Below are 24,784 nucleotides of genomic sequence, written 5' to 3'. Positions count from 1 at the left end.
CCCCTTCCCTCAAAAAGCCCATTGAAAACCCTGGCCATAAAAAAGCCTCGATCTGTTAGAGGCCCCTTTTCCTTTGTTCTGCTGGCCAGGATAGAAGGGTCCCTCTCAGGTTTAGCAATAAACCTGCTTGGATTGTTGAATTCGCATCCCCTCTTTTATCTTTCATCTATCCCCTCTTCTTTTATTTCAACCCCCATGCACATAAATTGCTTGTAGCTGTACTTTTGGAATTCAGTTTCATATTTGACAAAGTTTTAATTGTGTAAGACATTTTTTAGTCTGTAGCTTGGTGTACATAAAGATTTGTGGATGCTGTGAATAAATCCTTATGTGGTCCCCAGTGTTGTACAGATTGGGAACCACTGATGTATTCTAACATCTTAAGGTGGCTGGACCCAATTACAGTGTGTATATGTGATTTCCCTACATTAATAAGCAATTTTTGGACACCATCAGTGTATCTTACAGTTCAGCTCAATTCTGACACTATCTACCTGGAGATAGTATCAGATTCCACAGGTTAGGATCTCAGTCCCACAAGACTACTCTATTCAGATGCCAATTGCAGGTCCTTGTGCTTCTGACCACCTGGCTGTAGATTGAAGGTTCTAACAACCCCCTCCTTGGGCTCAATAAATTTGTTAGAATAGCTCATAGAACACAGAAACATTTTACTTACTACATCACCAGTTTATTTAAAAGGATATGTAACTCAGGATCAGCCAGAGAGAAAGTATGGGGAAGGGCACAGAGCATCCATGCTGTCTCCTAGCACATGACACTACCCAAATCCACACAGGTTCACCAAGAACCAGAAACAAAAACTCTCCACACCCCTTCCTTTTGGAGTTTTTATGGAGGCTTCCTTACACTGGCACGATTGATTAAATCATTGGCCTTTGGCAAATAAGCTCAGTCTCCAGCCTCCCTTCCTGAAGGTGGGGTGTTGAAGGTGGTGCTGGGTAGAGATGGAAGTGAAAGTTCCAACCCATTAACCACCTGGTTGGTTCTTTTACCAACTAAGTTCCTTCCTATGTGGGGGGGGTGTCAAAGGTCACATCATTAACATAACAAAAACACCTCTGTTGCTCTGTCACTGAGGAAATTCCAAGGGTTTTAGGAGTTCTGTTCCAGAAAGGGGGATGAAGACCAGGTAAATACTTCTTACTGTAAATCACAATATCACACATCTACCTTCATTGAATAGGTGAAGAAACTTAAGCTCAGGCTCATGAAAAGGTTTTTCCTTAGTCTGACAGCTCAGTAGAGGCAGAACAAAATTAGACCCTGGAACATTCTGACTTCCTGCCTAGCATCGTTTTCATGCCTTTAATTGCCTGTATATTTCTGAAGTTTTGCTTTTGAGATAAATAAATTTTAATAAACTAGAGGTCTAACAGCAAAAAAATCATCTAGATTCGTTATTTCCAGGTCTTTGAAGAAACTGGTTTTGATATCAAAGATTATATTTGTAAGGATGATTACATTGAACTTCGAATCAATGACCAGCTTGCTCGTTTGTACATCATTCCAGGAATTCCAAAAGACACAAAATTTAACCCAAAAACCAGAAGAGAAATTCGGGTATGTAAATGAAAGTAATTTTCAGGTTATTGGACAGTATCCTAATTGAATGAAGTAGGAATTTGCTTTTAGAAACTCCTTGATAATAGTGAACTAAATGAATTATTTTCTTACGTTTCAGAACATCGAATGGTTCTCCATTGAGAAATTGCCCTGTCATAGAAATGATATGACCCCAAAATCCAAACTTGGTTTGGCACCTAACAAATTTTTTATGGCCATTCCCTTCATCAGGTACATATTTGTTGAAATATAAAACTAACCATCATAATTCTTACAGTCAGTTTCTAAAACCCAAGTTTTACATGTGAATTCTTAATGTTTCCATAGACCATTAAGGGACTGGCTTTCTCGAAGATTTGGAGATTCCTCAGACAGTGACAATGGATTTTCCTCAACTGGTAGCACTCCAGCTAAACCCACTGTGGAAAAATTGAGGTAAGGAAATAAATTCATAGGATTCCGACTTTCTGATAGATTTTGATACAGTAGTAGCATTTTGCTTTTAATGTTTGCAGAGGTGTTGCATTCCTTTTATAGGTACTACTTTGGTACTGGTCTCACAGATAATAGAAGTCTTTTTTTTTTAAGGGCTTTTGATGAGATGAGATGAAAAAGGTTAATTGAAGTTGGAAAGGAGCCTCAGGCACATTTTAAAATAGTATACACAAGAGGGTGCTGACTTCTCAGATGAATAGCTAGAGCATGAGTTAAAAAATCGGTCTCTGTGCGTTTATACTGTTCTCTGTTCTCATATCATTCTTTAGAAATAATTTTCTGAAGATGATTGAATGGGGGATATGTTGAGGTCTGTTTTTGTATGGGGAGATGAGCGATGCTAATGGATAATTTGTTCACAAAAATAGAACTATGAAAACTTGGATGTGTTTCTTTTCTTTCCCTAGCATAGATTGCATTATAGAGTGACTATTACATGGATACAAACCACAAAGAACATTCCTTGATTAGAACTTAATTGTATCCAAATCACAATTACAGTATAGGCTGAGTAAGTCATTTTGTTAAATAAGCATATGTATTTATAATCACTTGGTAGAACTTAACCTATGTTAGGTTCAGAGAGAGTTGCTTTCTACATTTTCTCTGATTTAGATGTCCTGTTTTTACCCTAGAGCTTCAAAAATTAAACAGTAAAAGTAAACCACATTTACAGTCAGTATTTTAAAAATATATAGGGAGTATTTCATTTTAATTGGGTTTTATGAGGACAAGAACTTGGACTAAATGCCCTAAAGAGTCATTTTTACCTTTCAGAATCTGATTACAATCACTAAATTGTATACTGCTAGACATAAGTGAAACAGTATAGAAAAAGTAGACAGGTGTGCAACCAAGATTAAAAAAAACAAAGATACTGCTAAGAAGTTATAAAACAGTGACAGTATTAAAAAAAAAAATCATATGAATGTTCATGTTTAGGAGAACCTGTTCACCATAGTGTGTGATAGGATTCCCATATCTTTTAGTTTTAGGGTTTGTGGTCCTAGAGTGTCATAAGGAGATAATACAGCAATTTCTTTAGCCAAATTCTGATTTTTTAGAGAGGGTGGTATATTTTTAGCATTGAGACTAATATCTGTGATGATGTGTTGGAGGAAGTATCTGAATTTTGTCTAAAGAAAGAGTAGAGAGACTAATTTTGTAATTTTTAAATGGGAAAGGAGAAGAACTCTGAAATATTCAGAAAGAGTCTTAATATAATACAGTCCTTGGGATCAGTGATTCTGGACTGTATTATACATGCTAGTGGTACTATAAAATGGATTCTTTATTACAAACTAATGCATGAGTACAACAACCTTTTATAAGTGAATTCTTTCATATAAAAATTTGAAACTAGATCTTTATTTAATTTGCTCATCCATTTCCCTGGGTCCCTTAATTTTTTGCTTTAGAATATAGCTTGATCTTTCAGATCCTCGTCTAGCGTGGATGAGTTCCATAACTTATCTGTGCAAAATCAAATTCCATAGTTTAAACACACTCATGGGAATGTGAGTTATCTGTCCGATTAACAAGGAAAATCCACTGATTTATTGGTCAACTAAATTTAGAATTACTCAGATTTTTGAAAGTGTAATCACTTACAGGGAGGAAGTAGTATGGATAATTTAGAAAAGTTTGTGATTAAAAATAACATTATTAATTCAATAAATACTGAATGCCAGGTTTTCTTCTGGGTGCTGGGGATAAAGCAGTAAACAAGGCAGAATCGCTGCCCAAAGTGGACAAGAGACGCTACCCTCAGGGGACTTACATTTTGGGGGTGGAGGGTAGACAGTAAATAAGAAAGTAATGGGATAAACAAGCAAGGTGTTGGAAGAACTGTAAGTGAAAATTTTCTGATCTGATTTTTGTTTTTTAAATATTTGTGTAGTCGAACCAAATTCCGCCACAGTCAGCAGTTATTTCCTGAAGGTTCTCCTGGTGACCAGTGGGTAAAGCACAGGCAGCCACTGCAGCAAAAGCCATATAATAATCATTCTGAAATGACTGACCCTTTAAAAGCAAAGGTGAGTGATAATACATTTAAAGATTTTCATAACTCTAGGTCATTTGACTTAGAAATGTACCTAAATTGAGGAACTGCAGATTAACAGTTAAAAGCTCTGAATTGTTGACCAAGTCTGCGTTCCTGACTTGTGATTTGAAACAGGGCTGACACTCCTTAACCTTTACAGCTTTGGTGTAAAAACCGTGTAGTAAGTTGTAAGAATTAATATCTGACTGTGGTATATGTATTACCAGCAAAAGGTTCATTGCTGTGTTGTATTCTAGGGTGTGAGTTTGCCACAAGTTATTTATTCATTCTAACCTTAACGGACATTTTGGTTGTTTCCAGTTTGGGCTTTACAAACAATATTGTTACATTTCTGTACATGTCTTTTGATGAACATATACAGTTCTTTTGGGTATATACAGAATTGGTGGAGCACTGGATATTCCTACGTTCTTGAGTATATACTGCAAACAATACTCTAAAATAATTTATAACCTCATCAAATATATGAGAGTTACAGTTGTTCCACATCCTTACTAATCCTCTTAGCCATCCATTTGGATGTCACTCTTACTTCTTATTTTTATTCTTTTGAAAATACTAAGTTCTTCAAAATACAAAACTTTTTGTGTATCAGAGGACACTATCAAAAGAATGGAAAGACAACCCACAGAATGCACATCACATATCTGATGTTAATAACCAGAATACACAAAGAACTCCTACCAACAACCAAAAAAATCCAAGTAAAAAATGGGTGAACAATTTGAGTAGACATTTCTCCAAGAAAATATACAAATGGACAATAAATCTATAAAAAGATTCTTGACATAATTAGTCATGAGAGAAATGCAAATCAAAGTCACAAGGAGATAACTACCTCATACCCATTAGGATGGCTGTAATAAGAAATGGAAAATAAGTGTTGACAAGGTTATGGAGAAATTGGAACCCTTATGCAGTGGTCGTGGAATGCCATGAAAAACCTTTGGGTGGTTCCTTAAAAAATTAAACAATTACCAAATGACCCAGCAATTCTACTCCTATGCATGTACCCAAAAGAATTGAAAGCCAGTATTTAAGTAGGTAATTTGTACACCAGTGTTCATAGTAGCATTATTTATAATAGCCAAAAGGTAGAAACTGTCACATGTCTATCAACAGCTGAATGTATGAGCAACATATACATACAATGGGCTGTTACTCAGCCTTAATTAAAAAGGAATGATACGGTGATGTACATGTGCTATGACATGGGTGAATGTTAAACACATGGCAAGTGAAGTAAGCCACACATAAAAAGACAAATATTGAATAATTCTGCTTCTATGAGGTACCTCAAAGGGACAAATTCATAGAGAAGGAAATCAACTTGTTACCAGGGCTGAGGGAAGAGAGTTATTTAATGGGTACAAAGTTTCTATTTGGGATGATGAAAAAGTTCTGGAGAATGGGTACTGGTGGTGGTTACACAGTATGGTGACTATGCTTAGTGCCACTGAATTGTACACTTGAAAGTGGCAAGAGTGGTAAATTTTATGTATATTGTACTATAGTAAAAAGTAAATACCATAAAGAGCAGAATGACATTGAATTAAAAGTGTGCCATAACATGAGTTTCTGAAAGAAGCCGTATTTCCTTACTGTTCCTTTCTTAGCTTATTATTTTCAAGCTGTTTTAGGGACTGCTTAATCTTTTCTATAGGTAGATAGACATAAATAAATAAATGATTTTTATATGTCTTTAAATAATAAGGTTATTATTTTATTCACATTTTTTTAGCCAGTCCTCTTAAATATCTGTCAAGACCACTACAGACAACTTAATGTTTGAAAAGTCTGTTTCCAATTAAACTTAAAATCTTTTTTTTTTAAGAAAATTAACTCATTTGAAAGCAGTATGTGTATAGCCCGATGTCATCTACTGCATGTTTAGATTTTAGGTCTGAATTTAGGGATAATAGTCCAGATTTTAAAAGCACCAATCTTTATTTTGTATAAAAGATTATTAATTTTAAAATGTTTATTAATAAGGCAAATTTTACGGTAACAACTGATCACATCTGCTACATGTGTCCTGCCCTAAGAACGATGGCCAGTGAGCCCCAGCATTCCCTCACAGATGTTTTTTTGACAGTCACGTAAAGTTTATAAACTTGTCTGAAATATATGTTTTTGAAAAAATACTATTTTTTACCTTATGCATTGTAACAAAATCTGTAAACAGAAATGGGATATGGTAGGAGGTGTGGAGAGATTCTTAGGGACCATTGTATTTGCAATTTCATACCTATAGAGGAATCTCATTTTTGAAGCACTATATTCTAATAAGAAAATATACTGATTAGATGTGGCTCCCCAATGTGTTGGGAAAATTTTGAGGGGGGATTAAGGGGCTTTGCAAAACTTAACCAGCTAAACATATCCATAGGAGTATGTTCTTTTGTCCTGTTACATTTTAGTATCGGTTTACATTTTATTTCTTCTTATTGGAAAAACAGAATCAAAGTATGAGGGGAAATGGCAGAAAACAGTATCAAGACTCGCCTAATCAAAAGAAAAGAACAAATGGGGTCCACAGCCAGCCAGCCAAACAGCAGAATCCCTTGATGGTAAGAGTTACAACTCTCAGGGCAGCTTGCCCTTGTTAAGCTTGGGGCAAGGGCATTGTCAAGGCACATGGAACTGATAACAGTGACAGGTTTCTTACTGAGTGCATTGTGCAGTATTTAGTCACTAAAAGTCTCTGACTAATTACTTTCAAGTCCAGACTTGTAACACTGATTCAGTTGCAAGTCTGATCTGTGCATTTTTAAGTGGGTATTTAAATTTATTTTAATACTATGAAAACAATGGGAGGTCATCCTTGCTTTCTCGAGTAAATCCTTGGCTGTTGTTTTTGTCGATATTTTTCCAGAGTCTGTATTATTTTAATGAAGTTAATAGCTTGGAAGACCATTGCAGTGGAAGAACATTGAAGTGTGGTTTTTTTCCCTCAAGTTGATAGAATTTAGAAAATTAAAAGTAATGCAGAGCTAGTGCCAGTCATTATTAGACTAGGCCTAAATAACTGAGAATTTTAAGGCATTTACTTCCAGTCTGTTAGTCTCTGCTCCAGAAAGTAATTATAACTAAATGGGCTCCTTGCTTATCTTTCCTGCTAGTCCTGGTATTTATTTATATGTTGAATTTCCTTACTGTAGCTTTACCTAAATAGTTTAACAGTGGGTAATAATGGTAATATCTCATGTTTTTAGCAAAAATATTTTACCTCAGTTTCCTAGGTGCTGTTAACCTAACTTGGGTATATTGATTCTACTAGCAAACATGTTAAAAATCAGTTTACTGTTAGACTACTTGCCCTTTACTATTATTACACCTTCTGTCAGATCAGCAAAATGAGAAGATACCAGTTGTATACTGTTGAGTGTATTGGCAACACTTAAAAACTACTAATTGGCATAGCCTTTTAGAGAGTATTTTGGCTATATTGAACGTCTGAAAAAGTTCTTAACGTTGTTTCTCTAGAAGATAAATTTAAAGGCTATTCACCCCATTACTCTTTTTATAATGAGAACTTGGAAACAATCTGAACATCTAAGAAGATAATAATCAAGTGTCACAGATCCATGCAACAGACTGCCATGGAGTTTAAAGATGATGGTGTAGATTTATATCGGTTAAAAAAGGAATATGCCCATGGTATGTTAAATTTATAATACAGGTTATAGAATAGTAGTATATTGAATAATTACATTTAATTGTTAAATAGATCTGAAAATACTTTCACATGTATCTTCATAGAAAAAAAGCTAGAAAGATATATTGGAATGTCGGTTATCTCTGAGTTGAGAAATTGAATTTTTTTTTCTGGTGTTTCTATGTTGTACATGTAATCATGAACTAAAAATTTCTAGGCTTAAAATAAAAATAATTAACATGCCAATACAGGAATGGGGATAGTGATTATATGCCTAGTTTAATTTTTTTCCCGAGAAATTTGATAACATATCTCATTTATCATAACTAGAGATGGTATGTTGAGTGTGTGTGTGTGTGTGTGTTTTTTTCACAGAAATGTGAAAAAAAACTTCATCCACGAAAACTTCAGGATAATTTTGAAACAGGCAAGTCATCTTCTCTTTAAAATCTGCTTGGTGGGATTTGGCCTACCTTTGGCCTAACCTTGATTTTAGTTGCATGTGTGACGAACTATGACAAGTAAGCAAGCAGAGTTGCACGTGTTCTGTACAGAAAGTATGTATATTCGTATATGTGGTCAAGTTCTCTAAATGTGAAACTGGCTAAAATGAAATTCGTTTAAATGATCAAGATGAAATTATTTGCCCTTTTAATGTGCTATCTCTTTGGTGAATGTCAAACCTTGATACTATGCATGAATACTGTAAATAAATACTGCTTAAAGGTTAGAGGGGGAGTAGAATCAAATAAGAGTAAAGGTAAGGAAACTTCATATGTGCAAGGAAACAGTAATTTCAGAAGGGAAACATTTGCCTTTTTGGAGGCAATGATCAACTTTTTAAGGAGGTACTAAGGATAGCCTTTATTGAAATGACATTTGGAACTTCGCATCCTCATACATGAAGGGTACATGTGAATCTGATTTGGAAAATAATGCCTGATGTATGTAGAAAGCTCTCTGGTAATACTTAATACTGATTTAGTAGATGTTGTTTGGAAGAACAGCACACTCTTTTTCTTAGAATTGCTGTTTTGAATTAGGAAATTCCCTGGGTAGTAGATACGCATTTATGCACCATTTAAATTTAAGGTTTTCATATAGAAAAGTTTAAGAAATGTGTAAGACATTATAATCATAATTTCTTGTAATACTGTCTGCTTAAGCCATAGAATAGCTATTTTAAAAGAAATGCTTTAATCTTGTTTTGGAGTTAGGTTAGCTATGAAGAAATAGGTACTATCAATTTAATATAGATACTGTGCAGGTAGACATCCCCTTAATAGGATTTTTCTGGCTACCTTGGGTGATGGGACATGATAGGCTAACAGTTTAATTAACGTTAAGCTCAGAAATCAGTTACTTCACAGAATCTTTAAAAAGCCTTATGTTCAGCAACATTAAAGAAGGCACACTATAACTTTGTATACCCAGCTTAGTTGGGCATAATATGAATATTTTGAATTTTTAGGTGTCTTGAGAAGAAAGTATAAACGGATTCTTGTCCTGGGATATCTTGTTTCAAATTTTCTTTCTGTCTCAGGCTCTTGGTGACTATTCAAAACCTACTTTTCTGGTCAGATCCCTGTTCTACCTTAAAAAAAAAAAAAAGGCCTGCTAAGTTGGGGGTTTTGTTGCACTGTAATTTTGAAAATTTGGATTTTTCTTTAGGTTGATATATTTCCTGAAGATTTGGTAAGCTCCAGCTTTGTTTTTCTAGAGTTGGAATCCTTACAGATCTTATGTAAGCTTTACAATGCTTATGTTTTAATTTCCATCAAGAAGCTTGCATTATATTGGCATAAAATAGAAATATAGGAGTTAAACAAGGGTATGTCCATTTTTGAAAGCAAGTAAATATTAAGGGTCTTAAAGGCTGAGATTAAGATTTTGAATGTTTGTGTGGAAATAAACAATAATTGATTAGAAATTCAGTTGAGTCCCAGTTTAGGGGAAGGATAACATCTTGGTGGTTCTGCCTAAGTTAGATTTAGAGTATGGGGAGATACATATATATCATACATGAATTCCTTTATAACAAAATGCTACATTTTATTTCTTAACTGAGTTACTGACCTTATTTTGTTTTTTAAACAGATGCTGTATATGACTTATCTTGCTCTGGTGAAGACCAGTTGCTAGAACATGCTGAGGGACAGTCTGTGGCATGTAATGGACATTGCAAGTTCCCCTTTTCATCCAGAACCTTTTTGAGTTTCAAATTTGACCATACTGCTATAATGAAAATCTTGGACCTTTGATATCAGCAAATGGGTCATGGAAGCCCCAAGATCAGAGACCTGTGGCATTTGAGTGGGTGTCTCTTTGAGCCTTACCTTTCTCAGGTGTTTTAAAGAAATGCAGGGAGGCAACGTTGTTTTCTGAAGAGATTGTTCTCTGTGCAGAAGAGAGTAGAAAGAAACATGAGTTTGCACTGTAGATGTAGTTATAATAACCTTTTATATAGATGTACCTTTTCAGTGTTGGCTTGCAAATTTTAAGTTGCTTTTTATGAGAGCCTTTTTTTCTGTGTGATTGTAGTTTTTATCTTGTGTTTTGGTCAAGAAAATAGTGGTTGAGTCACCAAGTAGCCAAGTTAATGGATGTGCTGCATCTACCCATTACAGTGATTGCAAAAATAGTTTCCTTACATTGAAATTTTTAAAAGATACTTAAAATACACAGTTATTAAATGAGTATAAGAGCTGAAATGTCACAGAAGTCAAGATCGCAAGTCATCTGCTCTGGTGACATTTTGTGCGTTTCTCTGCTTATAACCACTTACGTTCTTAAGTCTCCTCTGCTTGGGGTTTCATTGGAAGGTTTTATTTAGAGCCAGCATCTCCTATGTATTGTTCATGTTCAAAACAAACTTGTAGTGCTTTGTTAAAAGACAGAGTCCTCAGCCTGGAGAAGGGACTCGGTTGGGTGGGAAGCTGATGCACTCCTTGAGGGATGTGCTGCACCGTCAGGAGCCTGTGAGACGCTGGAGAGGGGAGAAGAGAGCGAGGAGGCCGCACCCAGCAGCTGCTTTGGTCCTATGTTCACTGTCCTGCCGCCAGCCTTTTTGTATCATACAATTATTTTTTTCTTGTGAAAATTTTTTCTGTATTATAGCTGTGTAAATATGTATGGATTATGACATTAGGTTTTACATTGTCTTTGGGTGTTGATTTCTGGAAACTGATGTTATATTCGGTTCTAATTTGCTGTAGTAGCAGAGACTGACACACTGTTGGTGTGCTGGAGCCCCTGGGTGATGGGGCAGGAAGCAGGGGTGTGCAGTTTACCCAAGAACAAGTAAAGCATTTCATTAGGGGAGGATCAGAACATGGAAGTAATACACATAACTCAGTCCTTGGAATGTATTTTGCTCCTTCAGGATGCTTCGACCCAGATGAGAATGGCAGTGCCTATCTTATGAAGAATTTCAGCTCTAATTGAGGACAGTCACCAGAGCTTTAAGGGGGCTTTAGTGTTTCGTTTGGGCTGCTTCAGACCTCATTGAAGGTATTTCTTTTGCGGGGGGACGGGGGTGGTGCAAGCATATGCGTGCATGTGCAACTGTCATGTGGGTTTTAAAAATCTTTTTTTTACATGTGGTATCCACAAAGTATATCTCTGCTTGTAAATTTTATTGTAGAAGTCTTTATTCTGTATAGATAACCTATTTAATAGGGGTTCTATTTAATCCAGCAGGACTTTCAGAAAAAGTGCTATTGTTAGGAATCACTTGGTATTTCTTTGCTTTAGCTTTTGAACGGCTTGATTTTAAAGGAGAAATTCTATTTATTAATAAAAGTGACACCCTCTTGGTGCTAAGCAGGAGAATTCCCAGTTACAGCAATGCATTTAGAATTAGGTTATTCACAATCCTGATCTTTTAATGTGACAATTTTTTGAATCCTTCTGTGACCTTTTTGAAAATGCATTTTATGATTTCATTTGAAAGCTCTTGTTTATTCTTTCCAGAAATACAGCTGCTTTGCTTGGGTCTCCTTGAGCCAGATTTATAGTTGGTCCCAGCATTCCAGATTTCTGTTAAATTGTTAAAGGGAGTGAAAACTTAGTTTGCCTGACAGGTAAATAATTTTCACACGTTTACTGTCATCTGGAAACCATTTTATTTTTTAGTGATGTTGTATGTGGTTTTTTTCCTTTTTACATAAGTACTTTGGTCAGTCTTTCTGGTGCCTGGAGTTGGATTTTTCAACTCTAAATACTAAAGTAAAAGAGATTAGAATTAATTACCAAAAGTATGTCTTTAATGGTGTTGAGCCTTTAAGAACCAACAAATGATCTCTTTTCGATTGTGAGAGTTTAACTATGGTTAAATGTTAACTGCTGTAGCGCTGCTTCATTTAATGCACTGTGGGACAAAGTAAGGGTATTGTCGAGATGGGATTTTGATAACTTGAGGCTTTTAGCGCTCTACAGTTTGAGATAAAAGATGTTAAAAGATGTGAGTTAAAGTTAATGTGTGTGGTGTGACTTAACTATGCAGAAAGTGTATAAGTTGGATGTACGTGTTTTTTATGTACATCTGCTATACTTACTTACCCCTTGAACCTGTGTATTAGTTTCTCAGTGTTCAGTTACCTTAGGGAAGGCCATGCTCAGCACAGAACTAGATTTCTCTCTTGAGAAATTAGCCTGGTTTGAAGAAATCAAGTGATAAATGAGTGCTGAATATGCAATGATTTCTCTATGTGTTGTGTTTTAAAAGCTAGACAAGAAGAGTAGTTGTGTTGGCTTCATTATGTTTTACGTCTGAAAGAAATAGGTCTTTGAATCCACTTTTTAAATATTCTTATGTTCCAACACTTTTTAAATATTCTTATGTTCCAACCTTATATGTTCCAAGGTTCAGTGCACTGTGAATCTCTTATTTTTTAAAATTTTGTAGGTGCTTTTATGTATAACTGTAATGATTTATAAGATGTTAAATGAATTGTTTTTGTACTTAACCATCGTAATCCAAAATATTAGGGATATGGTTTACATGCTTTCACAAGTTTTTGTTAAATAGCATATGAATGGTTTTAGGATTTCAAATAGTGCCACTTTCCTGAGATGTGAGCATTTGGAGAAGTCTGAGGACCTAATAGAACTCTCTTAGCAAGGGTGAAATTAGAAGTTGTTTGAAAATGAAGTTGAATTTTAATGTAATGTATAAAAGCAGGTCTCCTATGTTGTCAAAGGAATTGTGTTCACTGCTTGCTGCTTTGAACTGTGGATATCCTTATTTTTCTATTAAATATCAGTAAGTACAGATAATGAAGATGCATAGTAGAATTCAGCAGAATTAATATTATGCTATAAGATTGGGTTAGTACTTTGTCCTTTTAAGGCTTTAGTAGTTTATGTGTAATATCAAATAAAAAACTCAAATCCAAGTGAATAGTATCCTTCCACAGGGATTAAATTCTTCTGTAAACTCATCATATTATGGTCTTTAGGAAAGTTCAGGTCTGAGTGCATGTGTGCATGACAAACATTTCATTACCTAGTCTCTCATTTATCTTTTTTGTTGTTTGTTAAAACAGTAAGAAGTAGAGTCAATATAAAAATTAGACCTTCTGCCAAGTAATTTTTTTCTTAGTATAATAACATCTCTTGGCATTTTAATCTTCATTTTTGTACCAGTGGACCTCCCCTGGCCTACTCAGAGATTTTGTTTTGATGGACATCTATTGTATCTCTGTATGTTCTGAGGTATTTTCTTTTCATATTAATTATATATACAAGGTCAGATTCATTACGTTTGAAGAAAATAAGTGTTGTCTAGTAATTTTTACTTGGATTGTTTTCTAGCCTGGGGAAGGCTTATATGTATTGTGATTTTAGCTTATGATAAACAAGACAAACTTATTTTGTCTGAAGGCATTAATATTCTTTAAGTACCTGTCTCTAGGTGAACAGGTATCATAGTAAAACAGCAGTTTTGTTAGACCTTATCCCTGATAGCTTGGTAAAGCCTAGCTAGAGTTCCTTATTTTGTATTACTTCCTAAGACTTTGAAGTGTATTTGTATAGTTGCCAAAAATTCTAAAAATGAGATTATGATGGGTTTCTCAGCATCTTTTCTTCCTAGAATTGAGTTGCTCTTGAAGTTTGTACTCCTGTGCCATATAGATGGCAGTGTGCTCTGTCTCATGCTTTCAAAGTAGAGTTCTAAATTGCAGTTTCAAAAAATGTGATAGGTATTATAGAACAAATTGCCCTGAAGGGAGAAGATAACTGTAGTTGCTGGTCACAGAAGAGCGGAAGGAAGAAATTTTAGGAGATAAATCAGCTTTTGAGTGCCACGTGATGTACAAAGAAATGTGACTGTTGCCTAGCCCAAGCAGAGTCTAATACATGTAGCTGTTACCAAGTGTTTTCTAGCTCAGATATAGTTAATTTTTTTCTGACTATGGCTGCCAAGCAATTCCATAAACCTACAGTAATTTTTTCCATTTTAAAGACCAGTGTTTGGGAGTCTGATCCTTCCTGTACTGGTACTTCACAAGTGCAGCCACACTCAAGTGCTCTGCTGTCTTAGGAACATAACCCCCAATATAGCCATAGTCAAGGTATGTCATAGTCACTTCATGTGTTGGTTACACATTTGTCCTGGGTGGTGATCCATTCCTTTTCATCTGGTTTTCTTGTGACAAATGGCATTTACTGTTGGAATAGTAGTCTATAGTAGGGAAAAGAGTAAAGCTACCTCTCATACATGGGACTTCAGTGGTTGGCTTCCACCAACTTTAGTTGCTCAGACTTTAACCTAAAGTACAAAGAAGTGTAAATAAAAAACTATAATAAAGTTTGGAAGTCATATCTTGAGAAATTGAATCTTTAATCTGGGTCCCCAGATGAATGAAATCAGCAGTGAAGAGATTCCTTTTGTCTTTTGTCTTCTGGAGTTAGCAGATGGGACAGTCTGGCTACGGGGGCAGCTTGAAAGCACCATGTAAAAGGAATTAACCTTGACGAGATACTTGGCGGTAGCTTTGTAGGGTTAATGGGTGCTCTGGGGAAAGGGATTAAATGCAAAAATCTTTTGCTTTTCTAGATAACTTGGTCCCACATGGATCCTCCTCTTTTTAGTAGACTTTAGTCTTTTAGTCCAGTGGAAGAAAAAGGCCCTAAACATATATTTGATACTTTTTTGGTGGGAGGGCTCTAGCAGGTGGTTGGGTGGTAGGTATCTTGGCTATTGGCATCTATCTGTTGAGTGCCATTTGAAGAACGAGGACCTGTTGATTTTTTATCTTTTCTCCTCCGTGGTGTGACTGGCCTTGGAGAGGCCATTGAGTTGTCTCTCTCTGTTTCCTCCCTGCTGTACCCCCACGCCTCACCCCAATCCTGTCCCTTCTATAGAATTTTTTTTTTCTTTTTCATTTGTGCTACATCCCTTCAGTGAATCTGGTAGTCACCATATGAGGACTTGGGTAGTTTGTTAGCTGTGATCACATCTTGGCTCCTAGAGATGATCTCACTTTGACACTTGAGCCACAGATAGAAGGGCTCTGGACATCTGCACTGTTTTGAGGCTCTCAGTGCATGTAGCTGTCAAATTAGTTTAGAACAAAGAAAACTGTGTGGTTCTAGGGTGAAATAGGCAGTGTTCTGCTGGTCCTCCGTCTTTGAGAGGTCTTAGTTAACAGTTTTGGGTTGTAGACTTTATGAGATCAAATGTAACATTTTAATTTAATCTTTTTATTCATTGAATCTGAGGTTCTAAAACAATCTATAGCTACAAACTGGTGTGAAGAAAGGTTTTTGGTCACAAATCTACCTTGTCATTTAAAGTTATTTCTCAAGCTTTCAGAAATTAGTTCTTTATACAACAGTATCTGGCCTTTTTCAAGCCTTTGTGATACGTGGAATAGACTGGATGGCAGCAAACAAAAGCAAAGGCTCTCAACTGCGAGTGAAATTTAGAATGGTAGTTCCTGTTCTGCAGCACTTGATTGGTAAGATGTGTTAGTATATCTGAATGAACGAGTAGCAGTGGCCTCCAACTCTTACGCCGTATGTACGGAAAAGCACAAACAACGTATCTGCAAGGATTTCTTTGTGCGTTTCACTGCTGTCCTTTTAGGTTTGTGTTTGGATCTTGCACAAGTACCTTTTAATATCAAATGCAAGTGTCCAAAGAACCGAATCTTTAATTTTACTTTGTTGGTCATATTTCACTTCAAAGTTAGGACAAGAAAAGGCTAAGCTGACTTTCATTTCATGATTACAAACTGTTTTTCTTCAGTAACAATTAGGGAAGGAAAATATAACCATGAACTATTTTGCATATATATATTTGTATGTGTGTGTGTGTGTGTGCGCACACACATATATTTTCTTGTTTTTGAAGTTTATTAGCTTAATGCCTTACAAAAACTGCCTTTGGTAAGTATTAACTCATACAATTCAGATTTTAAATTTTACCTGTTCACTTTAGTAAAAATTTAAAACAATCTCATTAAGGGATTAATGAAGTGGAATTAGAGCCGATGTATTAGCTAACTCATGTGAAATCTTAGGTGAGACTGTCTTTTACCCAGAGTAAGGGCAGAAGGTTTAGTTAAGAAAGGAGTAAGAATTGATTTTTTTATACCCTGCCTATTTCCAAAACAAGATTTGAAATATCTCTTATGCCATGGAGACTAGGTAATGTTTGTGGAAGATACGTATTCTTAAAACAGTTTTCTTGGGAGTAGGTTTTAGTCTGAAAAAGGTGACAATATTTATGCTGAGTATGCTGTTTTGTTTGGGACCTATAAATAGGTAGAAAAAAATTAATGAAATGGTTCTACCAAATATACTCAGTTGAGAAAACTGGACTTTAGAGTAAATGTGGTAACTACATATATTTGTAAACTTTATTCAATAGTAATCATTTTTTTCTTAATGTGAAATGATTTAACATTGAATTTTTGCCTTAGTTACAGCAGTGTATTATTACTTTACCTTCTAGGACATTTTAATGTTTGGAGAAAGACTGTATAAAGTAAAACCATGGGCGTAATTCTGCCTGAGGTAGTAATGAAGTTCTCGGTGCATGTTTTGGTTGTCAGCATCGAGGGAGAGCAGTAAAGGGGCCTCAGGATACCTGTCAGGTTCATTCACCTTGTAGTTAGAAGCACTGATACCTTTAGAGCAGATTTACTGTGTGTCTCAATTTATTACATTCTGACTGAACAGTAGCATTGTCTCTGTTCCTCAGTGTTAATTAAAGATAAGGACTGGTTTTCAGTTACATTGGGCATGACCATCATAAAGGTTTCTGAGTGACTTTATGAATTGGGAGCTTGCAGGATTACAGTGCCTCCAAAGTGAACTAGAAATGACAGCTGTACTCTCCACGGAGAAAATGAACAAAGTCCTATGTCTGAACAGTTTTTATGCTCCTTTAGATAGCTTTTTGATGTAAATAACACCAGTTTAAAAACCTTTTATTTTACAAAATACAGTTGAATGATGGGCGGTTCCCTTGATATTTTAAAACATCTCTACAATTGAGTAAATATTGGCTTTCTGTAAAAATATTACCATGTTAAATTTAGACTGTTTGTAGTGCAATATCAATAAATTTTGCTGTTTGGGCAGTTTTAATTACTACCATAACCTGGTGTCTGCTACTATTACTTCTTAGTGTAAGCTCAAAGTTCTTATTTTGGTTGCTTTTTGGACCAATGAAAAGATGACAACGGTATGTTTACACAGTAGGAAGAAATCTTAAAAGAGAGCCTCTTGAGGAACTGGTATGTATTCTCCATCTCAGACAATAACAATTTGGTTGTTCCTTTAAAGCAAGATTATAGTGTGAATTAAGTAGATAAAATCCAACAACTATTTGTACTAGAGCTTGGATCTCACAGGAGAAAGAAATATTCTTCTCCACTAGAGACCTCAGCTATATGACAGTAATTTTTATTTGAAGCTTTCGGAGAGTGACCCAGGTAGTACACTCTGTCAGAGGAACCTTGCTTTGGCAGTAAGAAGTGACAGCACCGCTGTGACTTTCTAACAGACACGTCGCAAAGCTGCTTGCCATTCTTGTGGTCATGCTGTGGCCTCCCTCGCACTTCTAGTTTTTGATTGCATCCATTTCCCTGATTTTTAAAAAGGCAAAAAGATTCTTCCAATAGAGAACTTTCTCATTTGCACCAGATTTGAGAAGGCAATGAAAGAGATTTCTTTGGCAGTTTTGACCTGATACAGTCTGTGCTCCAGCCTCCTGCTTTGATCAGTAACACAAAGCACCACGGGTTTGATATGTATGTGGTAATGGTAAGTATTACAGAAGGACAGTCTTACCCGTTAATGACCACAGTTAAAGTACATCATGGAATTAGAAATATTTATTCAGAATATAAGAATGTAAAATATTATAAATGTCTCTGTATAAATAAAGGGAGTTCTTTTTAAACAGTTCTATATCAAATAACAGAGTAGCTATTTTACAGCAGCTAAAACTAAAGGCATCTGGAAACATTTAAAGCATACAGCTGAAGAATCTAAAAAATTACAAGTTATAGTACAGTGTTAAGTGGCCACTTTAAAATGAGACTTTCAATACGAACAGTAGAATACTGACAAATGCAATCTTAGCTATGTGCTTTAATAACTGACAATACATTCAAGCAGGTTTTTCTAATAATTCAAGTGGTTTAAAAGCACATTTTCAAATAATAGGAAACCTAAATGTCATGCAAAGTGTAAAGAAGTCTTTATAATGTCTAAAACTGATTAGAAAAATGAACATGTTTCATTATCTTTGCATTAGGTTCAAACATAAAAAATTAGGGGCACATTTGCTTGGCAGTTGTAACACGAGCATGTTAAGTGACTACTATGCATTTTACAAATTAAACATATTCCACATAGACTGATTTGCAAAAAGTAACAAAAGTGAACAGTAGAGCAAGAACAATTAACTAAGCAGGTCATGAGTGAATGTGAGGGAATTCTGTATTTAGCTTGCTGTGTTCTGTTGAGCTGTAGATCACGTGAGTTACTGTAGCTGCCTGGACTGTAGAACCACCAGGCACTAACAGTCAAGGATACAGTTATCAGAGAGCAGCTGCTGCTGGGTCAGAATGATTTCTTGTCTTGTAAGCTCTTACTCAGACATAGTGTGCTAGAGAATGTATCCAATATAACTCTTAACTGAAAATGCAATAGTCTGTATGTGAAACTATCTTTTTCTACACAGGACTTAGCTTGTACCCTTTCCCACTTAAGCTGCCAGCATTACAGTAATTAATAGTTCTGTTTCCAATTCTAAGAAGTTAGATACATGCCTAAGGCTGCCAAGCACATAAGTGATACACATGTATTTAGAAAGTAACTTCAAGTGTGAAACAGGAGGAGCTTCAGAAGGCCACAGGTTCAGAGCTAAAGTCAGCCTAGCCTATATAAACACAAGGTTTCAATTAACTGGAATAGGATTTGGATAAGCTTCAGTAAGAACTCTGCAGCAGGCATAATTTTAGTTTTTTAATGAGTTAATTGCTTCTTCTCAGAGTAGTGCCCAGAAGAGCAATAGGGAATTTTTAAGCCTCAGTGAAAGGTGGTGGTTGTATCATTTGTCAAACAGACCATTCCACTGGATAAATAAAATAATTGCTATGATTTTTTAAATGGTAGTGTTCTGCACAGTTGTCACTTACTGCTGAAAAGAACCAAAAATATTATTTATGCTCCCTTCCAAAAGACCGTGACAACTCTGACTGCACCCTGATTAAATTCAGTGCAAAAATCTAAAATCTTTAAAATTCTCTCCCGTTTTGGCCTCTAAAAACTTTCTATGTATAGTCTGCTGCATCTAGAAATAGGTGCAGCTATAAACTTAGTGAACATGATCTTTTCACTTTACACAGTTTCATGCATGAGACATACTCCAGTTGCTCATCTGCAAATGGTTTAAAACTTCATGGAGCCTTATGACTTACAGAAGTGGTTAATAAAAGTTTGGGTGTTTTCTGTAGTCTTGGTAACTTTCTCATCACTCAAAACAAGAGCATGATACCCCAAACTCTTGAGAGATTTATGATTATTAATTGATAGCATTAAATAATTGCAGGGTAATTTTTGTGAGCCATAGAAAAAACCTTCAGAGAAGAACAGGCAACTATGAAGGCTAATTCATCCCAGTGACATAGTCCAGCTCAAATCTGTTTACTATGGGGCTTTTTTTTCTCCATTTAAAATAATGTAACCTGTACACAACTAGGAGATTTGAACTAGATTTTTAATAGTTGTTAAATTTTTGAGTTGCCTTATCCAAACAGTTTTTAAGAAAAGGCCTTAAAGGTTCTCGAGTTCTTTGAGGTCCCTATAATGTATTGCTGCAGGCCCAGAGGTAGACATAGTAAGAAGTGCATGCATCTCAAAGGAGAACTAAACAATAATGTTTAACTGGCACTTAAGTTTTTATTAAGCTAACACTCCAGTTTCAGGCAGCATGAACATTACCTTTAGACATGCCAGCAGGTGAGTGTGAGTATGGGCTGGGTAATACCTGCATTGACGATGATGACAAAGCCTAGTGTACCTCTGGGGCTAGAGCAAGAGAGGGAGCGCGTGATACATCTCCAGTGGTCTGCTCACATGAAGATACTGAGGCATCAATAACTTTAGGTGTACATCTCAACAAGGAGTCTTACTGTCTACAAAGCCATGGCAGTTTTGGTAGCTGGTGCCCGTCAGGCTGGCTGAGCCTCAGGTCCCGTTGGTAGGCCCACATAGAGGTGGCATTCCAGCCACAGATGGATCTCTTTTGCCCTAACTCAGCAGTCTAACGGGGGTGTCAAACTGGTTCTTTTTTCCTATGCCCATTTCTCTAAGAGCCACAGACTAAATTCTGAACAGAGAAGGTGACTGCCTAAAAGAAGTAACCACTGAGGACCCTGAATGAAAAAAAAAATACGAGTCTGAAGTTTTTTAACTTAATACAAGTTACAGTCTAGATAATTGTTTACCCCTGATGGAGACATTCATATAAACCAGCTCCTATTTAGAAAGAAGAATTCAAGTTATAAAAGAAGAAAATTATCCAGGCACCCGCAGTCATTTATTTAACCAGTGCAGTTTTAGGAGGCCCCACAGCATAGCCAAGTGCCTGTCATTTCACCTTCAGCAAGGATTGTGTCTTGGGGAGCATTTGAAAAATACAAGAAAAGGAAATCAACTATTTAATAGCTTTTTTATTCTACACATCTTTAAAATAACAGTTTGCCGGGGAAATAGTTCTCACCCAATCACCACATATTTAAATGTCTTATGTTATTGAAGTATAAACCCAAAATGAGGCCAGGTAGGATCAGTAATACTGGGGCTCATAATGGAGGAGCTGAGACCTCCCAGCTCTGGAGTGCTACAGACTAAAAAGGTGGGTTCTCTGCTTAAATTTGGAGCAAGAATGGTAGACCATAGGTCAGCAGACAGAATTTTATTCCTCTATCAGCTAGACCTTTCAATATTGCTGAAAACGGAAAACTGTTTCAATGTCTGTTCCCTCACACAAGAGAAATCCAGAATCATTTATCCACCTTGCACATCCCAGTTAGCTTAGGAGAGAACCTTTCTCCTAGGCAAGCTGGGGAAATGGGGGAAACCATGATTTTGCCTATTAAATACCTTTTCAGCCAAAACATTTCCCTTGTGACAAAATGAACCTTTATCCAAAGAGTAAAAACTGGTTAAAAAAAAAAAATCACAAGAACCATCTGTGACTACATGACAGATTATAACAAACCCGAGCCGGCGGGCCCTTCCACAGTGACCGGAACACCCAAGAACTGGTCCGAGCACACTGATAGTAGTTGATTTTTTGAAGATGAGGCAGCTTCACTACTGGCCTGCAAAAAAAGGGTGATGACTTTTGGGATAGAACTGCTCTGCCCTCCAAGGGGGCGGCTAGAGTGTCCTCCATTGTGCAGAAGGCTGAGGACCTTGTATGACGTTCTCTGAGCTTTCGCTCATGGATGTGGGGACTATAATGCAGTGATCTGGTTGAAAGCAAAACTGAACTGTGGCATTGAAACATGATTCTCATAGGGCACTGTGGTACTATAGAAGAGCACCTTTTAAATGGCAAATGGCCCTTTAAATTTATCAGTGTAGGGCAACTGCAGAAGAATTAGAAGACAGAAAGTGGAGTAACAAATTGGAGATGGAAGACCTTCCTGAAAGAATTCAGGTGCTTTGGTCGTGCCCAGCCCTGTCAGCATTTTGCTTGAAGTTGGACCTGCCTAAGCACCATATGCTGTCACCATGTCTCGAGATAAAAGGAGGCTCTGAAACAACCATTCACTCTCTGCCCTTCATAACAGCAGGGGCAGAGCCTCGAACTAGGAGTGGTCAGTAGCAATCTCTTTCTAAGTAGGAACAGCTGAAAAAAACATTTCAGCACCCACTTCCTGCCTCTTGCCCCTAGGAAAACAGGCAGGTCCAGGGCTACATGTGTACCCATGTGGGTGAGCTTAATTACGTTCATACAGAACGGTGACTGTAGTGCCCTGGGGTGGGGAGAAGTACTAGCAGTGCTGCTCTGATTTGGAGAAACACCTGATGAGATTTTAGTTCTATTACATGAATCGGCAGGACTCTCAGCCATGAGTCTGGGAGGGGGAAGTCCCAGAGTCGAGAGCACCCTGCTCCCAGCCCTCTTGTACGAGACAAGGTGGAGGAAGTTGTCCTGCTCTTGGACACGACGACCGGGACCTGTGTGCCACCCTGTGACCTACCTCCTAGGACACCTCTGAGCGACAGCTGAAGCCTGCTTACTAGAAAGCAACCCAGCGGCTCTGGATGCTGAAGATACACCCCCTGTGCAGTGTGTCAAGAGTTTATCCCTGAAGAAGGAAAGAGGAGAAATTGGGGATGCTGGGGAAAAGGTCACTGTCTACCAAAGAGAAAAGAATGGACAATCCTGGGAAAAAAAAATGCCTAGGATACTGCTGATACACAGCCTTGAGAGGGACAAGGCCAGTGCTGAAAGCAGAAGCAAGGCCTGCCGAGCACAGCACACACAGCAGGTATTCACACTCCATCCGTGAGCCTGGGAGGGGACGAACAGGGCCCTCGGATGCAGTCCACATGGTGTCAACCAGGGCCACTCGGCCCTGGAGCCGAGTTGACAGCCTCTGATGTCTGGAGCCGACCTACCTCCCAACCCGCGTTTGTCCCGTTCCCCTAACAGGTGCTCTGTCCTCCGGGGCCCTTCTCTCCTCAGGGACTGCATGCAGTTCAGCTTCTGAGGGCAGACCTTTGGTGCCCGAGTGCTGACTACAGGGAAGTTTCACTGGTGTGTGGCCTTGAGTTCTCCTCCTCCAGCAGAGCTATTCTCTGCTTGAGCATTCGCACTTGGGTCTCGTGTCTCTCCACCATGGCCATCATCTGAGACTCCAGCTTCTTCAGTTTGTTTTGATGCTTCTTCTTCGCTTTCTCATAAGCAGCCACTAGGTTGCTGTGTGGGAACAGGTGGAAATGAGAATGAAGATTCATCCTGAGTAGCATGTGGGACACACACTGTCCTGTCCACTGGGGAACCAGGTCCAGGTAGCTCCACTCAAGAAACTGAGGAAACCAGATACTCAGCACTCGTGGCCATTTATTTATTGGCTTAACCATGACTAATGCAGCCCGAATGCTAAAGGCTCGTCACCAACATACTAAAAGGGATTTAAACTAACAATCTATACTAACCATATCCAAAATAGATAAGCAGAAATGGTAGCTGAATTCTAGAAATCTCCTGTAAATACAAGTTAGTGGGTCTATTTGTTTCTTGGCGGCATGGGATGGCCAAGTGTAAGTTACAGGGCATGTCCCTCAGCCACCGCGGTGTAAGTGACCACGTGGGGGTGAGGCAGAGAGGCTCCAGGACTTCCCTTTGTGCTCTGGGCGGGTGGATTCAGAGCACACAGGCCATAAACTAATGCTGCCGGCCAAACACAGAATGTCGGCCTCTGAACCGTGCCCCTGGGAGACCGGTGACAAGGGGGCAGGGGTGAGCCCAGGGCTAGGTAAGTCCCAATACCCACTCTGGTCCAAAATGGCACCCCGAATCAATCCCATGTACCGTCAGGTTCCCACAGGGTGGTCTGAGAACCAAAACCCTTTCAGGGGAAGTCAGCAAACTTTCTAACTACAGACTGGTAAAACTGTAAAAACAGTGCCACTCAATTTTTAGAAAGTAGGTTTTCTTTTAAAAATGCAATTTGTTTTATATGTAGTCAATTTGTATATATTTAAAGTTTTTTGTAAACTAATAAAAAATTCAATTGGTCTCAGGTTTTTCCCCTAAAATGAGATTTATCAGTAGATAATTTATAAGAACACAGCTCTTTGAGATCCTTGGGATTTTCATGAGTTTTGTAAAGGGGTTCTCAGTCCAAAAAGTCTGCCACTGCTGTCAAAGCAGTGCTTCTTCCCAAAGTCTTCCACTGGATAGTAAGTGTCGCTCAAATGGGAGGTTTTGTAGCCAGTTTTGTTTGGAAAAAACTGGGTTAAACACAACTAAAAAGATTTTTTTTTTTTTTTTTTGGTATCTGACCCCTCCCTACATGAAGTGTTCAGAGAGTCCATGGCATGCTGCTCTGCTCTGACACCCTGGGCCCAAGACCGTCTACACTGAATGGGTCTCAGGTTTCTATGCAATACTGTGGGAAATAATACCCTAAGACCGACCAGGCTCCGCGGGGGCGGCCACTCTCCGGAGCTGGTTCCCAGCAACCACGGAAATACCCACTGGTGTATGAGCCCAAGTACCACGGTGAGTCTGCAAAGGAAGATTTTACCTGTTGGCTCGCTTTAGGTCGTTAACAAACTCTGCTGATTGCTGGTGTCGGATTTCACTGCTCTTGGTGAGCCTTTCCAAGGCACTGACCAGCTCTTGAACTCTGGCCTTTAACTTCTTTTCTCTGTATGAAGGAGAGAGAGGCGCACCGTGAGTGACTTGTGGTGGCAGAGAGGAGGGAGATTGA

The 24,784-nt window shown here is 37.6% G+C and overlaps 2 protein-coding genes across 4 annotated transcripts in view; one reads left to right on the top strand and one right to left on the bottom strand.

Moving 5' to 3' along the window:
* Positions 1-17,417, top strand: part of DCP2 (decapping mRNA 2) — a 40,734-nt gene extending 23,317 nt beyond the window's left edge. Inside the window, exons 5-11 of one of the 2 annotated variants that reach the window (XM_036886899.2) lie at positions 1,432-1,584; positions 1,706-1,818; positions 1,915-2,022; positions 3,983-4,118; positions 6,607-6,717; positions 8,181-8,232; positions 9,903-17,417. In XM_036886899.2, coding sequence (XP_036742794.1) covers positions 1,432-1,584; positions 1,706-1,818; positions 1,915-2,022; positions 3,983-4,118; positions 6,607-6,717; positions 8,181-8,232; positions 9,903-10,066 — 837 coding nt within the window. In that variant the 3' untranslated portion in view covers positions 10,067-17,417. The remainder of the gene's footprint in view (positions 1-1,431; positions 1,585-1,705; positions 1,819-1,914; positions 2,023-3,982; positions 4,119-6,606; positions 6,718-8,180; positions 8,233-9,902) is intronic. The other variant, XM_057492603.1, reaches the window with a different exon arrangement.
* A 719-nt stretch (positions 17,418-18,136) lies between these two features.
* Positions 18,137-24,784, bottom strand: part of MCC (MCC regulator of WNT signaling pathway) — a 407,995-nt gene continuing 401,347 nt past the window's right edge. For both annotated transcript variants that reach the window (XM_036886983.2, XM_036886984.2), the window contains 2 exons: positions 24,599-24,721; positions 18,137-23,265 (listed from right to left, as the gene is read on the bottom strand). In XM_036886983.2, the coding sequence (XP_036742878.1) occupies positions 23,085-23,265; positions 24,599-24,721 (304 nt within the window). In that variant the 3' untranslated portion in view covers positions 18,137-23,084. The remainder of the gene's footprint in view (positions 23,266-24,598; positions 24,722-24,784) is intronic.

Source organism: Manis pentadactyla, chromosome 2 (genome assembly GCF_030020395.1).
Source record: "Manis pentadactyla isolate mManPen7 chromosome 2, mManPen7.hap1, whole genome shotgun sequence".
Classification (NCBI taxonomy): domain Eukaryota; kingdom Metazoa; phylum Chordata; class Mammalia; order Pholidota; family Manidae; genus Manis; species Manis pentadactyla.
This window is presented reverse-complemented; position numbering and strand designations above follow the sequence as displayed.